Source organism: Psittacula echo (genome assembly GCF_963264785.1).
Source record: "Psittacula echo genome assembly, chromosome: 25".
In the NCBI taxonomy this organism is placed as follows: Eukaryota; Metazoa; Chordata; class Aves; order Psittaciformes; family Psittacidae; genus Psittacula; species Psittacula echo.
The window spans coordinates 4,087,235-4,104,102 of record NC_137760.1 but is presented as its reverse complement, the minus strand read 5'-3'; the positions used below and the strand labels follow the sequence as shown (position 1 = coordinate 4,104,102).

The 16,868-nt window shown below is 57.7% G+C and overlaps 2 protein-coding genes across 3 annotated transcripts; one reads left to right on the top strand and one right to left on the bottom strand.

Annotated features, from left to right (window-relative positions):
* Positions 1-214: 214 nt before the first annotated feature.
* EIF4EBP1 (eukaryotic translation initiation factor 4E binding protein 1) lies at positions 215-5,133 on the bottom strand. 2 transcript variants are annotated; one of them, XM_080634551.1, is made up of 3 exons: positions 4,942-5,133; positions 1,646-1,816; positions 215-588 (listed from the first exon to the last, which is right to left on the bottom strand). In XM_080634551.1, the coding sequence occupies exons 1-3, from the start codon at positions 5,087-5,089 to the stop codon at positions 554-556; spliced, it is 354 nt and encodes a 117-aa protein (XP_080490677.1). In that variant the 5' UTR covers positions 5,090-5,133; the 3' UTR covers positions 215-553. The 2 variants fall into 2 exon arrangements, with proteins under 2 accessions (XP_080490677.1, XP_080490678.1); XM_080634552.1 differs by having other exon boundaries at positions 215-585.
* A 10,009-nt stretch (positions 5,134-15,142) lies between these two features.
* On the top strand, positions 15,143-16,354 carry ADRB3 (adrenoceptor beta 3; the record flags this gene model as incomplete). The annotated part of the gene is made up of 1 exon (XM_080634499.1): positions 15,143-16,354. One exon carries the CDS (start codon positions 15,143-15,145, stop codon positions 16,352-16,354), a length of 1,212 nt encoding a protein of 403 aa, XP_080490625.1.
* Between the last annotated feature and the right edge of the window lie 514 nt (positions 16,355-16,868).

Below are 16,868 nucleotides of genomic sequence, written 5' to 3'. Positions count from 1 at the left end.
CAAACCCCCTGCACTGATTACATAGGGGACACACAGAGCTGCTTTACCGAGAGACCTTGAGGCATCTCAGCCTCTGCCTTGCAGGGGAAAGCAGCAGCACAGTGCTCAGCTGAGGCTGTACTGATGGCTCTTCCCCCAACAGGGTGGCAATTCCTTGCTGGAAGGGATAAAGGACAAGGAAATGGGGTTTATTGCGTTCACCTCCGTAGCAGGAGACTCCAAGTGAGGTTTATTTCTCCCTTGGATTGCATTTCCGCATCTTTTACAGTATTAAAATGATTAACAAAAGCATGAAACTGGAAACAAAATCATGGAGAGCGTCTCCTCTGGCGCTCTAAGGCCCATCATCAGCGGGGGCTGCGCTTGTGTATTCGCACCCATAGGGAGGCTGAGGCTCCATCCTTGTGACACACATTCCAAAGGGAATAAACTGCCTTTCCCGGGAAGCAGGAAGGCAACTCAAGGCATGGGCTACTGTTAAGCCTGGCTGGTGGCAATCCTCAAGACAAGGTCCTGGTGCTTCACTGGATAAAGCACTCTCAGGCCACGTGCTTTAGATATCCATGTCGAACTGCTCTTCCTCACCTGCTGAGAGGAAGAAAAACCACCAATGAGTGCTCAAAGCTTCACATTAGATACCAAAACCATGACTGAATACAAGAACTATGACTGAAGGAACAGCTCTGCTTCAGGAATGGGGCAGTTTGGACCCAAAAATCACCATTCAGCCATCAAGTTTGATGTGAAAACCATCGTGTACAAGCAAAATGGAAGCTCTGTCTGTAGAGGGGATCTTACACACAGAAGTAGCAAAGATGCCCCTAAAATAGTTCATTTCTACCCTGGATATCCTTGTGAAAAGGACTGGAAAGGATGACAATCCCTGGTACAAGCATCTGTGACCAAGACACAAAAGCACATTTCACACTTGCTGTGTATCCAGGCAGCTGGACAGGATGCCAGCATGAGCAGCAATGATGCTCCATGGCAGCGGGCTGGAACTGGATGAGCTTAAGGTCCTTTCCCATTCTATGACTGCTCAAGAGCAACACTCATTGGTGTTGCTACTACAGAGCCTTCATTTAAGTGCTGATGGGCACAAAGCAGCTGACAAACTCTGTTCTCCTGCAGACTAACCTCCACCTTGCTCTCATGCACCCCTGCGAGCTTCTGCTGAAGCCACAGTGATGGGTACATGGAACAAAGAGCGACAAAGCAGGTATTGGAGCCTGGCTACATAAATGGAGCTCTCTCATACAGCTTGGTGTCAAAACCAGGCAGAAGCGATTTCCAGCTCAGGCTGATCCTACAAGCCCTGAGCAAATCCTACTGGGAATTGGAATCTAACCTTAAAACTGCAAAGGAGCTGCAAACCACTCCTGGATAGAGAGAGGCAGCAGCACCCGCACCCATTGTCCCACCACTGATCCAGCAGCATCATTAAGTGATTAGAACAAATACCATCTGAGAAGTCACAACCCTGGGACCACAGCAGAACCTAATCCATGAGAACCTCATCATCGGGAGCACATGGATTTGCCCAGAGGTTCTTAGGGACCGCTCTCATAGGGATTCCTGGCTCCATGCCCTGTGTGAGCTCTGGAGCCAGCACTGCGCCTCCCTGGTTGGTTGTGCACACACTGACCTGCGCTCGCTTTCTCATCACAGGTTTGGACATGGTTGCTCTCAATCTTCAACTCCTCCACGTTCGGGCTTGTAACGCCTGGAATGTCGGGAAGGTCGGAGGGAGGCGTTTTGGCAACGGGGGAATTGCGGCATTCCATCAGGAACTTACGGTCGTAAATCATCCTGGTACCTGGCGGGAGACAAGAACACTGTTGGCTGCTGGTGCTCTGCACAGAGTACAGCTGGGGGGGGGTAAAGCAACAGCAGGAGCCACATTTAGAGTTATTTAGCACTTACTCTGTTCATTTTATGCTACCTTAGAGCAAGCCACGTGCCGTTAACACTGTGGTTGCCGTGAAAAGGTGTGAATCAGGCACCTGAGCTAATGCTGCTGGGAGAACACCACTCCAAACCCCACACTGCACGCAAGAGATCCATCCCCTTCCATCTCAACGTCACAGCAGCCCCCAAAGGAAACGGGAATAAACTGGATTTAGCTTCTGCTCAGCAACATCACAGGTGAGTTGTCAAAGGCTGGCAATTGCAGACGCAAGCACACATAAGGCAGGATGCAGCCGTGCCTCCCCATCACTGCCCAGGGGTCTGGTTTCGGGTACCAGGCATTCAAGGCTTCAACACAGGCAGTGGTTAGTGTCTGTTTTCCTGGCTCTCCCTGCCCTGTGTAGAACAAGCCAGCTCCAGTGCATTACTCTGAGGCTCCACATGGATTTCTAGGAACACCGCTGGACTGAACAGCCTGTTCCCTATAAAGGAATTGCATTGGAAGCCGCTCAGAGGCCACACACAGAGAAGGGAGCCCTCCAAACCAACCTCAGCCTTAACCCATGAAGCCCTGGAAAGCGATTTCTTCTTCACCAGGAAGAAGCCTGCGAATTCCCTGGATCAAGGCCAGGCTGCTCTGCTCCTGTTCCAGCCAGAGGGAAAAGCAGCTTCTCCTTGGGCACTCCCTAAGAAGCATTAACTAAAAGTACACAAGCACAGGCAAACAACCTCCTTTAACATCCATCCCGGAACATTAAACTCACTGGGTTTTGAGGCATGGCTATAAAGGGATGTAAGTGGGCATCAGGAATGAGATCCCAAAGCGCTGAAACCCTTTTCACTCCATGACTTTTGAGCTGCTTCCTTAGATCCAAAGGCAGGGCTGACCCAGCATGGACCCGAGCTGCAGCAGTGAGCGGCACTGGAGAAGGCAGGCAGCCAGGCTGTGAGCTGTGGAAGAGAACAGGGCTCCCCAGAACTGCAGCTCATGGACAGAGAGGATCAGGAACACAGCTCAAGAGCTTCCACACCTTTTCAATAGCCTCCAGTCAGCCAGCACTGGCCCCAAGCCCTTTTTCCATCACTCACATCCCCAGTGCTGCCTGCAGCCAAAGGGGTGACTGCAGGCATCACAATCCTCAGTGCCCCTCTGAAATCAGGCACAACAAACTCAGGCTGCTTCTTTCTTCTGATTCTTCAGGTTTAAGCTCCTGCGCTGCAGGAAGTTAAGGCTTTGAATGGGCTGCATACACAGAACGTGTGGAAGAGGACCTAAACCGACTGCTTCTGAAGCAGGAGATGCTTCCTACATCAGGCTTATACGCAAAGGAGCAATGCAAAGCATTCAGTGAGCAGAAAACAGATGAAGAGAGGAAGCGAGAGGCTCACATTGGCTCCAGCACGCTTGCAAGTGGCACTTTGGAGCCTGACCGTGGGGCGCTTGGTGTGAAATGCATTGATAAGGTTTCCATGAGGGCCCCTCCAGACTACACAAGATAAGGAGGTTTGAACCATCCCTCCCCTTGGCACCCAAGCAGGCACCTGCAGGCAAACAGGCAGCAGCACACTCTGTCCCCAAACAGCACCACAGTCACGGGAGTGCTGGGGATGTGCCAGCAACACACACCCCAGGCCAGCAAACAGGGCTTGTGCTTCTCCTCCTGCTTTGGGCATTCATTAACTCCCCAGAGACAGAGCGATGAGAACGCTGGGGCTCGTTATGCCGCACGCTGTTAATTGCTCATTCCTGCTCTGTTAATGAATAGAGCCGAGGAAGTCGCTCTCCATCTTCCACTGTAATTACTGCAAGTGCTATTGAAGTGCTCCAGCCGCTTGCTGCTTTCAAAGAGAGAATACATGGCAAAAGCAACACAAGAACTTCAGTTGCTTCTCTCTGCAAACCCCAAGTGAGTCAGAAGCATCACTTCCCCCTTCCCTCTGCGTGTTAACCCCTGGAACCTTGCTTCTTGGGCACCACAAGGCGACGAAAACATCCTCCATCACCTCCCATCCAGTCTGCTCGTTTGGCTGGGGTTCAGGCACATCATTCCCTGCTGCTCGCATTGAAGGGGGAATTCTTAAAGGTATGGAAAGGATCAGCTCAAAGCAGCGATCAATGGGAGCATGGGCAGCTGGAAACACACACAACTGACCCAGAGCCATCAGCTGGATATGGCCTGGAAGCCAAATCCTTAAACACAAAAGCTTTTAGATGGAGGAGCCCTTTAGGGAGCTTTATGTTATATCCCTGCTGCAGCAGCACATGGAGACACACGAGGCGCAGCGAGATCAATGGGGACCATACACGCTGCAGCCCTCCTTTGCTGCCTCCATCCCAAAGGGGTTTGTTCTGCTGGGTTGAAGATGAAATCCATACAGGATCCCACTGCTGGCAGCGACACAGGCAGCTGCCGGGGCTGCACAGCACTGGTACCAAGGATAGAGGGAAGGGACGCCATGTATTCCTGCGGCAGTGCACTTCCAGGAGGGAGATAAAGGAATAAAGCAAGGAATAAAAAGGTTTGCTTATGCCAGGGGAAACAGCAAATGCTAGGGATTAGAATGAACCCGGAGGGGAGCACGGGCTTGCTCTCAGGAGCAGCACCCATAGCCTCATATCTCAGCACAGGCACTCAGGGGATGCTCCCTCACCACAACAGAAGGTGGGACCCCCCCCCGGCCCCCTCGTTCCTATTCACAGCCCACACCAAGCACCCAGGGACCAGCAAGATGGGAGCCCCCAGCCCCAAACGAGCCCCGCAGGGACAGCACCCACAGTGCTGCTGCCTGGGTGCCCCCATAGAGCCCCAATCCCCATGCACCCCCCGGTCAAGCAGGACCCCCCCAAAGGGCAAACCGCAGTCAAAGGGGGACCCAACCCCATACCTTGAGGAAGAGCCCCACAAACCCCAAAGCAAGGGGCACCCCCCCCATGCAGGTCACTGTGAGACCCCCTCAAACACACCAGGGCCTCCCCATCCCCATCCCGAACAAGGACCCGTCCGGTTCCTTCTGCCCCGTCCCGCCGCTCACCGCCCGGCGTGGTCCCGAACACGGTGCCCCCCGGCGTGGTGCTGTAGTCGCCGGGCGGCAGCGGGGCGCCGTCGGACAGGGCCAGGCACTTGCCGGGGGCCGGGATATCGCGACTCGGAGTCTGGCCCTGGCAGCAGCGGCCCGACATGACGTCAGCACCGGGACCGGGACACGCCGCAGCCACCTGGCCCGCCCCGCCGCCACTTCCGGCCCACGACACGGCCCTTCCGCGATACGGGCGGGGCCCGTTTGGGGGCGTGACTTATGCTAATAAGGGGCGTGGCCTATTCTGGAGGCTCACGCCGGGTCCTAGTGCCCCCCCCCCCCCCCGTTCGCCGCTCGGTTCCCCCAGCGCCTGCGCCCCCCGCCCCATATGGTGCACCCAGCGCCCCACGGCGATGCTGATAGAGCTGCCCCGGTCACTGTTTCCCCCTTAGGGACCCCCCCCCCCCCCCGCTTGCCCCATGCAGCTCGGGTGGCCGCTGCGGTGGGTCCCGGTGGTCCCCGTGTGAATCCTGCGGGACAGATGTCAGCCCGCCCGCCCGCCCGCCCGTCCCAAATGGCTCTGCCACCTCCGGGGAGCCGGCAGCAAACGGGGATGGGGGGCACACACACGGAGCCTGCACATGTCCCGCACCCCCCACGTGGCCCCCCGATGGGGCAGAGAGAAATGATGGTGTTTTCCCTAAAATCGTATTAAATAAAGCATTTAAAGAGGCAGGGGGAGAGCGGCTTGGGGGGGGGGTGGGGGGTGTCCCCAGGCTGGGCAGGGGGAGAACTGGGGTGCACAGGAGTGATGAGCCCCGGCACAAAGCCTCTGTGAGCATCCTTGGGCAGCGCTGAGCCCCCCCAGCATCACAGCGCTGCTCACAAGTGTGATGAGTGCCGGCAGCTCAGCCCTGCCTGCGGATGGAGGCAGAGGGGGTCACTATGGGATGGAAGGGAAGCAGGGACCCAGCAGTGTTTCGGACCTGTGCTGGTGAATCCACTGTAAAAGGGGTTTGGAGCTGCCAGGAGGCAGTGGGATGCACGGTCCTGCACAATCCCCACCACCATCCCGGCTCCAACAGATGGAGCTCGGCCGCCGCACGATGGATCGGAGATGGACACGGTGCTCTCCATCCTTTCCTCCCTGCTTCGACTGCCCCATCACCAGGGATGCAACCTCATCCCTTTGGAGCCTGGGATGCTGGGGTGGATCTAAACCCGTTCTCCAGGACCGCATCTGTATGGAGAGAGACACTTGGAGGGCTCCGCTTCCCAAAGCCCCCATGGATCACGAGCAGGCTGCGGTGCCCACAGCATCCTCAGGGGCCCTGCGGTGCCAGGGGGGCAGCGCTCGCCCTGTGCCGGCTGCTGAATCGATCACCGGGAGCTGAGGCAGGAAAAGGACGCTTCCTGCCCTGTGGAACGACATCAGCCGTGACCCCCAACCCAGCGAGGCGGCCGCGGCCGCTTCCTCCTCCTCCTCCTCCCAGAGAATGGACCATTACGGGGTCAAGGAGCCTTGGGGAGGTCAGGGATGAAGGGCACATCCTGGCTTCAGCACGGAATCTGCCCTCGGTGCCTTGAGTACCCCATGGTGGAGGCAAGGATTGGCTGCAATAAAGGGGGGAAACCCTCCAGGGTGTTCAAAATGCCCCAAAATGCCCTTTCTGGAGGTACCACTCCAGGGGACCTGATCCTTTCTGTCCCGCAGGGATGCTTCTCCATGCCGTGACCTGCAGGCACTTCCCCGTTGGTGTAAGGGGGTCCCACACTGCACTTGGGGTGCCCAGGAGACCCGACAAGGCTGCAGCAGAGCCGGGCAGTGTGAGATGGGCAGTCCTGATCCTGGACCAGGGATACGGATGCTCAGTTCTCACTGCCTTTGTTAAGCTCAGTGGTGTCCAAGGGGGGCAGGACCCCTGTGCCTCTTTTTCCTGGGCAGGAAAGCCCTTCATCATTATCATGGAATACAAGGTTATCACCTTATTGCCTTCTGAAAGGGGAGCTTCTTGGAGGTATCCATCTCTTCACCCGCTCACCATCAATTGCAGCATCTTTGTTTAAATCCCAGTTTAAATCCTGGTTTAGATCCCAAGGAGGGGAATCTGTTTTATCGGTCATGAAACACCTATTGCATTGGGCTATTGCAGTTACTGATTGCAAAGGGGTTTGCTGCAGGCAGGAAGAAACTAAACCAAAGGGAAGATAAAGCTTAGCATGATGGGCAGCAGAGATGGGTGCTTCCATCTCCCCCATCCATCATCCCCCTGTCCACATGGGAAAGCTCCATCTCCAGCCCAACCCCATCTCTCCCATGGCTGAGAACCCCATTCCAGCCCCACAGAGGACGGTGTGATGATGGGTCCCCGGGTGCTGCTGCTGCTGCTGCCCATCGCATTGAGGATGTCCTTGTGCTGTGGCATTTCCAGCCCATCCGTGTTTACATTCCCCTCGGATTGCCTGCCGAGATAAGGACAATCCCACATCCACTCTGCCCGCCCGAGGGCTGTTTGTGCAGATAAAAGTTGCCCCATAAACAAGCCCATCCTGCCTGTGGGAAGTGCTCCTCCGCCCTGCCCTCACAGGAAAACCCACACCAGGCCTTAGAGTGTTCCCAATGTCCCATCCCCTGGGATCGGGGGGACAGAAACAGAGTCAATGGCACCGAGTCAGACCCCCAGGAGCTGGGATGTGTCTCTGGATCAGGAGGGAAGCCTTTGCTCATCAGCCACATGGCACCCTGCATCCCTCTGCCGCATGGCATCCGGCTCCAGCCTGCTCCATAGATGGGGCTGGAAGCTGCCTTGGAGATGGGAAGTATTCCTGAGCAATCCGCCTGCTCTTCCATATGGATCCCAGGCTCTTCCCTAGGTTCCCTGCTGCCTTTCCTCCGTGCTGCAGGAATATGGGCCCAAGGAGAGGTTTCCATCCTCTTGCCTGCACTGAGAGCATCCTGCCCTCAGCATCCTGCCCTCAGCATCCTGCTGTGCTGGGTCCCTCTGAACAGGGATGCTCATGGGCTGAGGCTGAGCTGCTGGTTTGGAAACAGGCCTTGAGGCTTCTGCTTCCTCCTCCTCCTCCTCCTGGCTCCATCACATCCCCATTGCATCCCTCTTCATCCATGCTCTGGTCTCTCCCCAGCTAAAGCAGTTGGGAATCGCCCAACAGCAAGCTCCTGGTGGGATGTGAACTGTGTGCCCATGGAAACACCCACCTTGTGCTCGATGCCAGGAGAAACGGATGGGCTGGAGGCACTGGAGGTTACCTGGAGCTATGGAATCCTGCTCAGCTCCCATTCCAAGGGACCTGGAGCCATTCTTATTCCCGGCACCCACTTCTCCCATGAGCTCCGGGATGCAGGCAGTGGGGAGGAAGCTTTTCCCCATTTGCTTCCCTCAAATAGGAGGTGGGAATCAGGAGGAATACATGGGTTAAAAACAGCCACCATGGCATGGGAACCATCCCGGCACCTGGATGCTGGGAAGCAGAGATGCTGCTAGGGATAACTGGGAGCTTGAGTGGATGGTGCTGGGACAGAGGGGCTGGGGATGCTCCGTAAAGGCAGCACCGAGGTGGCTCCATGGAGCCATGGGTCCGCTTGGGATGCTGCCACTGGCAGCCACATCCCCGGCTTCACCCAAAAGAGCCCTTTTCACCCCTAATTGAGGCCAGACCCTGACCCTCCTGCATCCAGGAGGAAACCCCCCCTGGGGATGCTCCTTGGGAAGCTCTGCCCCTCCGAGCTCTCCTCTCCCACGTTATTTCTGCTGCTGACGTGGTTTTCGGGGCAGTTTCCACACTCTTTGTGCAATCCCTGCTGATGTTATTGCGAACCTCTCCCTCCTTCCCCCCCAACCCCGTTCCACTTTAGCAATAACTGCGGCACAAACAGAAACCATGGAGAAGGTTGTGGAAACGTCTCAAAGCTCCTCGCATCCCAGCACAAGGACCCTGCGGCTGGAGGGAGGTGGGAAAGGTTGGAAACAAACCCTTGCGTTCAAGATGCCAGCAAGCGGGAATAACCCCCCCACTGTTGCCCCTGGCTTTCCCCACAGCATCAAAACCCGGCTTTGTTATGGGGTTTACTGCTTTCTAATCTGAAACCAGAGCTGCGCAGGGATCTGGGGGGCAGGAGAAGGACCTGAGGTTGCCTTTGACCCTGGCTGCGTTTCAGCATCTCCGTGCCCCTTTCCCTAATTCTCACAATGCCTCGGGAAGAGCTGAAGCTCCGGGATTGCCGGGGCTGCTTTGGGAAGCACGGAGGGAAGCTGCTTTGATCAGCGCCAGAGCCCCAATGCTTCCACCTCCAATCCGGTGGGAAGCGATGCTCCCCACCACCACCGGGGGACCAAACTGCATCCGCTGCTTCCCACCCCTCCGTCCCGCCTCCTAAATCACTGTGGGCTGCTCCAGGACAGCGGATCCCGCCACCCCTGCCCATTCCCATCCTTAGCACCCCAAAGCCGTGTGTCCATAGGGTGAAAGTGTGGGAACGGGCTAATAAGCAAGGAATGGCGTGACCTCAGCCCTGCCTGCGCAGGCAGCCAGAGCGGGCTCTGACCTTCTCGGTACCCAGGGTACACGCTGCCTCTTTCATCATTATCCATGCATTTGCTCCCAGGAGCTTCGCTTGGAAAACAGGATGTGAGTGTGTGAGATGGCCACTTGCCCTCCCAAGGAGCTTGGAGCCTGCCGGGATGCTCCCTTTGCCCTGAACTGGGATGGACACTGGGATCACCCCTATGCATGCCTATGGGGCAGAGGAGCTGCTGGTGTGCGATGGGTTAGGAGCTGCCTCAGATGCAAAGCACAACCCCAGCCTAAGCAACCCCTTGGAAAAGCAGGATGAATGCCGTCGGAATGCATTGCTGGGATGCATGGAACAGGTTTCCCTTTGCAGAGCAGTGAGATTTGGAGCATGCTTTGACTAAAACACAGCCTAAACCCAGCCCAACAGCCCAGTTTTGATGTGTTTTATTGTCCTGGCACAGGATTCTTCCCTTCCTGCTGTTGTCCTGAGCCCCCGGCTGATGCTCCCAAGAGCTTTCCTTGCATTTACCAAGGAAAGAGCTTCTATGGAGCTGAGAGTTTATGGACAGCTTCCTCCAGCCTTCCCGGGACAGGGTTAAAGCTTCATCGCAGCGTGTTTATGTGCTGACAAGGAAACGTGGTGACAGATGATCCCAAACAACTTCAAAGCGAGATCTGTGGACCCGATATGGAAACTATTCCTAAAGTCTCAGTGCTGAGAGCATTAAAGGCGGCCTCAAGCCCAGCCTGGCCCCAGGAACATCGAGCTCTCTCTAAGGTGGATGTGGGGCTAAATGATACTCCTTGAGCATCTCTTGCTTAGGCAGAGGGTAGAGCATCACCTCACCCACCTCCTGCACTGTCCCCATGGCTCCGGGTGGGTTCCCCACACCCAGGGCATCCCCATCTCACCATTGGGCTATTCCAGCCCCAATGGCAAGAGGGGCTGGGATGCGGCTCCATCCACCTGAGAGGCATTTAGGGATCAGGGAGGGATGGGGAGGTGCTGGGACCTTGTTCTGGCTCAGGTAGTGGTGTGCTCAGGGCTCTGAGCCCATTGTGTGTTTGCTGCAGAGGGGGTGTCCCATCAGCCCTATGTAGCCCTTTAGGGTGATGTTGGTCCATGGGGTCTCTGCGCGGCGCTGGACCCCTTTGTGCTGATGGGGCTGTTGGGGTGCTGGTGCTCGCTGTGCTGGTGAGCCTCCTCTGCTGCCCTTTGCTCTGGGCTGGGACTTGCTCCAGCGCCGCTTTGGCTCTGGATTCCATGGATGGGCAGCTCTTTGCGACACAGCTCTGGCACCGAATGTTACTGGTGCAAAGTAACTGCATCTCCCAGTGCAGCAGAGCCTGGGCCCTGCTCTGCTCCCTGCACTCTCCAATGCTCCTTTGGCAGGTTCAATGCAATCACTTGTGCTGCATTTGCTTCTTGACCCTTCCCTGCCATGGGGAAGCTGAGAAGGGCTGCCCCAAAGGGGAAAAAGGAGATCCCACGTCCCTGCCATTGGTATGATTCCTGCTGTGTGTTATCACTTGGTCTTTAACGTTGGCTCTGCAGTCAGGGCACAGAGCAAGATTCCCAGCTATAAAAAGCTTTCCTTTAATCCTAGTGCGGCATCAGCCTTGGCAGGAGCTGAATGTGCTGCGTTCAGGGATGCGGGGAGGCAAAGCTGGTGCCTGCCTGCCCTCCAGCCAGCTTTGGTGAGCTCACAGGGGTGATTCTGCATTGAACATGAGGGATGGAGGATTAAACTGTGCTTAATACCTGAGGTGGAAGGGCAAGGGAGCAGCAAAGCCCCTTGCCCAGGCTCACCTCTATCTGCTGAGTGCCGAGCAGTGATTTATCTATCTGCTGAGTGCTGAGCAGTGATTTATCTATCTGCTGAGTGCCGGGCACTGATTTATCTGCTTTACATGTCTGGGATCAACCCTTGGTGTGGGGGATTAGAATCTGTGTGTGAACCTGCACCACTCCATGAGTGTGGCTGGGTGCTGGCTGTGGATAAGGCTGTGGGATAGGGATTAAACAGTGCAGGGACTTTGCATCCACTTAGGCAGGAGCAGCAGCGTGTGAAAGCTCTGTGTGGGATCAAGAGGGTGATTTACACCTCACCCAGGCTCAGCCCTTAGCTGCTATTCGAAGCCAGGTTGGATGGGGCTTGGAGCTACCTGGTCTAATGGAGAGTCCTTGCCCGTGGCTTTAAGGATGAGCTTTAAGGAGCCTTCCAACACAAACCAGGCTGGGATCCTGTGATGCTTGAGCTGTCTCACCCCTCTACCATGTCCAGGCAGACCCTGTGCCCCCCCGATGTGTCTGGGACCACCTCAGGCACCCGTTCCCTCTCTGCAAACACATCCATGGGCACCAGGATCTCCATCTGCTTCCCTGCAGCTCGTGTTCCCTGCATCCCATCTCTCCCCAAGCAGGGATCTTCCCTAATCCATCCTGGCTCTACATATGAAGAAGTATTTTTAAATACCCATTGTTTATCCTGCAGCAACAGCCAAAGGAGCTGCTCTGATCCGGGATATAAGCATCGTTTCCCAGAGACTTCTAAAGAGCCACCTGAGCTGTTGATCTGGAGGCAGATCCAGATCTCCAGCCCGGATCCGCCTCCCCATCCCATGGCAGGTAGAGGGAACCAGCGGTTCTGGCCCATGGAAGGGATGGGCAAAGGATGAGGAGGAAAAGTCTCATGTAAGTGCCAGGGGAAGGCAGCAGAAGTGATGTTTGGATGCCTGCATCTGCTGTGTCTGTTCCTCACTGTGGCTGCAGTGGGATGTCCCTTCCCTCCGGGGCATGGAGGGGTGGGAATAGGCTGAAAGCACCATGGATACACTGCAGGAGAAGACACTGAGTCCTGCAGCTCCATTGGCACTGGGGAAGTGGAGATGAGGAGGGGGAGAGGAGGTGAGGATGGGAAGCAGAGGCGAGGGTGGGAAGTGGAGATGAGGATGGGAAGCAGAGGCGAGGATGGGAAGCAGAGGTGAGGATGGGAAGAAGAGGTGAGGATGGGAAGAAGAAGTGAGGATGGGAAGCAGAGGTGAGGATGGGAAGCAGAGGTGAGGATGGGAAGAAGAGGTGAGGATGGGAAGCAGAGGTGAGGGTGGGAAGCAGAGGTGAGGATGGGAAGCAGAGGTGAGGATGGGAAGCAGAGGCGAGGGTGGGAAGCAGAGGTGAGGATGGGAAGCAGAGGTGAGGATGGGAAGCAGAGGTGAGGATGGGAAGCAGAGGCGAGGGTGGGAAGCAGAGGTGAGGATGGGAAGCAGAGGCGAGGGTGGGAAGCAGAGGCGAGGGTGGGAAGCAGAGGTGAGGATGGGAAGAGGAGATGAGGATGGGAAGCCACCAGCAGGGTGATGGCAGAGCCGGGCATCCTGCCCTGGTGCCCGCTCCACAGATCCCAGCCCAGCTCCCTCATTATCCATGGACATTCCCAGCGATGCTCTTGACACAGAACCCAGCTGTGCCTCCGTGTGCTGCTGCTGCTGCGGTTACGAGTGCGGCCACCCCGAAACGACGCCGCCTTTCCTGCTCACATCTTGTTTGTGCTGCTCCAGAGGAGGGCCAAATGGCCCTTAAATAGCAAGGCCAGGGCTTGGCCCATGCCAGCAGCCGATGCCAGGCCTGGGAGCTAAAGGAGGTTGCATCAAGCCCTTGTCTGAGTGCTTTGATAAATCAAAACACACTTGTGAAGCTCCAGCTCGTAAAGCCAGGGCCCCGTTCCGCTCGCTCATGAATGGGATGAAATGCCAAGAGGGTAATTCTTTACACATCCTTATTTTCCCTCTCTTTGCCAACATTCCCCCATTTGGCTGAAGCTTCAAACTCCCATATTTGGAGAGCGCCTGCCTTAGAACTCCCAGGATTTGTATAAATAGCTGATAGGGAAAATATGACCCCAGGGGCCTGCAGGAGGAGGGCACCGCAAGAGGGATGGAGCGGCCCAGTGCTTCCCAGGCTCCCCAATGGGAGAGAGAAGGAAGTGAGGGGGTCCCCACGACACCAGCACCCACCCAAAGGTTCCCCTCCATCAGCCGGGAGGAGGTTTGGGCAGTGTGGAAGTGGAAGAGTGACTGGGATGTGCTGGATGGTGTGTGTTGGAATAGGGCTGGCATCTCACGAGCCCTTTGTTGATGGCTGGGGGACCAGGGTGTCATTGTCCCCTCCAGTGCCAGCCTGTTCTGCCCAAGGAGAGCCTGAGCATGGCAAGGAGTGCATGGGTTTGATCCAGTAAAGTCCTGGGCACAGTGAGGGGATGGAGCTCATGGAGAGGGGATGGAGCTCATGGTGAGGGGATGGAGCTCATGGAGAGGGGATGGAGCTCATGGAGAGGGGATGGAGCTCACAGTGAGGGGATGGAGCTCACAGTGAGGGGATGGAGCTCATGGAGAGGAGATGGAGCTCACGGTGAGGGGATGGAGCTCATGGTGAGGGGTTTGAGGTCATGGTGAGGGGATGGAGCTCACGGTGAGGGGATGGAGCTCATGGAGAGGGGATGGAGCTCATGGTGAGGGGATGGAGCTCATGGAGAGGGGATGGAGCTCATGGAGAGGGGATGGAGCTCATGGTGAGGGGATGGAGCTCATGGAGAGGGGATGGAGCTCACAGTGAGGGGATGGAGCTCACAGTGAGGGGATGGAGCTCATGGGGAGGAGATGGAGCTCACGGTGAGGGGATGGAGCTCACGGTGAGGGGATGGAGCTCATGGTGAGGGGTTTGAGGTCATGGTGAGGGGATGGAGCTCATGGTGAGGGGATGGAGCTCATGGTGAGGGGATGGAGCTCATGGTGACGGATTGGAGCTCATGGTGAGGGGATGGAGCTCACGGTGAGGGGATGGAGCTCACGGTGAGGGGTTGGAGCTCACGGTGAGGGGTTGGAGCTCACGGTGAGGGGTTGGAGCTCATGGTGAGGGGATGGAGCTCATGGTGAGGGGTTGGAGCTCATGGTGAGGGGTTGGAGCTCACGGTGAGGGGTTGGAGCTCACGGTGAGGGGTTGGAGCTCATGGTGAGGGGATGGAGCTCATGGTGAGGGGATGGAGCTCATGGTGAGGGGTTGGAGCTCACGGTGAGGGGATGGAGCTCACGGTGAGGGGTTGGAGCTCATGGTGAGGGGTTGGAGCTCACGGTGAGGGGATGGAGCTCACGGTGAGGGGTTGGAGCTCACGGTGAGGGGTTGGAGCTCATGGTGAGGGGATGGAGCTCATGGTGACGGATTGGAGCTCATGGTGAGGGGATGGAGCTCATGGTGAGGGGATGGAGCTCATGGTGAGGGGTTGGAGCTCATGGTGAGGGGATGGAGCTCACAATGAAGGGATGGAGCTCACAATGAGGGGATGGAGCTCATGGTGAGGGGATGGAGCTCATGGTGAGGGGATGGAGCTCACGGTGAGGGGTTGGAGCTCACGGTGAGGGACTGGAGCACATGAAGGAGAGCGGGGCGGGCCGGGGGGTGCCCTTGTCGAGGAGAGGCGGTGCCGCAGCCCGCTCCTCTTCCATTGACCTCCGGAGCGGGGCCGCCCTGAGCCTTTAAAGGCTCCTCCTCCAGCAGCGCCCCGGGGAGCGGCGCCGAGGGGAGCCCGGCCCCGCCGGTCCGCCCCGAGGGCTGCTCCGGGCTGCGGCGGCCGCGGGGTGCGCACATCGGGGCACAGCGGCCGAGCCCCCCCCCAGCCGCGGTCCGGCGGAGATGAGCCCCGTGCCCGCGGGCAACGGCAGCGCCTGGGGGGCAGGGGCGGCGCTGGGCAGCGGCGGTAACTGCAGCGGGGCCGCCAGCCTGAGCCGGCAGTGGGTGCTGGGGGCTGCCCTGAGCATCACCGTGCTCGTCACCGTGGCCGGTAACTTGCTGGTGATCGTGGCCATCGCCAAGACGCCGCGGCTGCAGACCATGACCAACGTGTTCGTCACCTCGCTGGCTTGCGCCGACCTCATCATGGGCTTGCTGGTGGTGCCGCCGGGGGCCACCATCCTGCTGAGCGGGCACTGGCCCTACGGCACGGTGGTGTGCGAGCTGTGGACCTCGCTGGACGTGCTGTGCGTCACGGCCAGCATCGAGACGCTGTGCGCCATCGCCGTGGATCGCTACCTCGCCATCATGGCACCGCTGCAGTACGAGGCGCTGGTGACCAAGGGCAGGGCACGGGCTGTGGTGTGCCTGGTGTGGGGCATCTCTGCCTTCATCTCCTTCCTGCCCATCATGAACCACTGGTGGCGGGACGGGGCGGACGAGCAGGCGGTGCGATGCTACAACGACCCGCGCTGCTGTGACTTCGTCACCAACATGACCTACGCCATCATCTCCTCCACCATCTCCTTCTATGTGCCCCTGCTCGTCATGATCTTTGTCTATGTCCGTGTCTTCGCCGTGGCTACGCGCCACATCCAGCTCATCGGCAAGGACAAGGTGAGGTTCCTGCAGGGCCCCCCCAGCCCTGGCTCTAGGAGAAGCCGGCGCAGGCGTCCCTCCCGTCTGCTGGCCATCAAGGAGCACAAGGCTCTCAAGACCCTGGGCATCATCATGGGCACCTTCACGCTGTGCTGGCTGCCCTTCTTCGTGGCCAACATCATCAAGGTCTTCTGCCGGGGGCTGGTGCCGGATCAGCTCTTCCTCTTCCTCAACTGGCTGGGCTACATCAACTCAGCCTTCAACCCCATCATCTACTGCCGCAGCCCCGACTTCAGGAGCGCCTTCCGCAAGCTGCTGTGCTGCCCGCGCCGCGCCGACCGCCGGCTCCACGCCGTGTCCCAGGACCTGCAGCGCTGCCCCTGTGCCTTCAGCCCCCCGGGGGTTCCTTTGGGGGACAGCAAAGTGGGGGCCCCCGGGGAGGATGGGAGCCGGATGGAGGAGACCAGCCTGTCCCAGGGCACCCAGACCACGCTGTGCGCACGGCTTGATGAGTAGGTACCTGCGGGCACTTGGGCTTATGGGGAGCAGCCTTTTGGGGTGCAATGAAGGGGGTGTTGATGGCAGGGATGTGGTCTGATGGGGCAGTGAGGAGATGGAGGGCGGGCAGACCAAGGGGTGCACAGGAATCGTTGCCTTAAAGCCCCAGCCTTTCCACTGGGTTGCAAAACTGGGGTCCTGCTCCTGCCTTGTCCTCTCCCAAGGCTGCCAGGATGGGGTCTGCTGATCCTGGGTAGAGAAAACCCTGGTGGTGAATAGGGAAGCAAACGAGCTGAATGAGTCCCAAAGCCTGACTTTTCTCCCCTCCTTTCTCCCACTTTTTGCCCTTAAAGAAGGAAAACATGGGGAACCCTTTTGCAACGAGGCCACCGGGGCTGTCGTGGGTTGCTTTGCCCTCTGACAGAGTGAAAATCTGGGAAGGGAACCTATTTCATCACCCTCCGTCAGCCCTGCAGATGGGAGATGGGCTTCCCATGGCCGCAGCCAGGGCAGAGGGCTGGCAGGGATGTGC

Bases quoted from the DNA above. Each gene is read 5' to 3' on its own strand.
- EIF4EBP1 (XM_080634551.1), bottom strand. From the start codon at position 5,089: ATGTCGGGCCGCTGCTGCCAGGGCCAGACTCCGAGTCGCGATATCCCG. The intron at 1,817-4,941 runs GTGAGCGGCGGG...GTCTCCCGCCAG, and splicing joins GTTCGGGACCACGCCGGGCG to GTACCAGGATGATTTACGAC. The intron at 589-1,645 runs GTCAGTGTGTGC...TCTTCCTCTCAG, and splicing joins TGATGAGAAAGCGAGCGCAG to CAGGTGAGGAAGAGCAGTTC.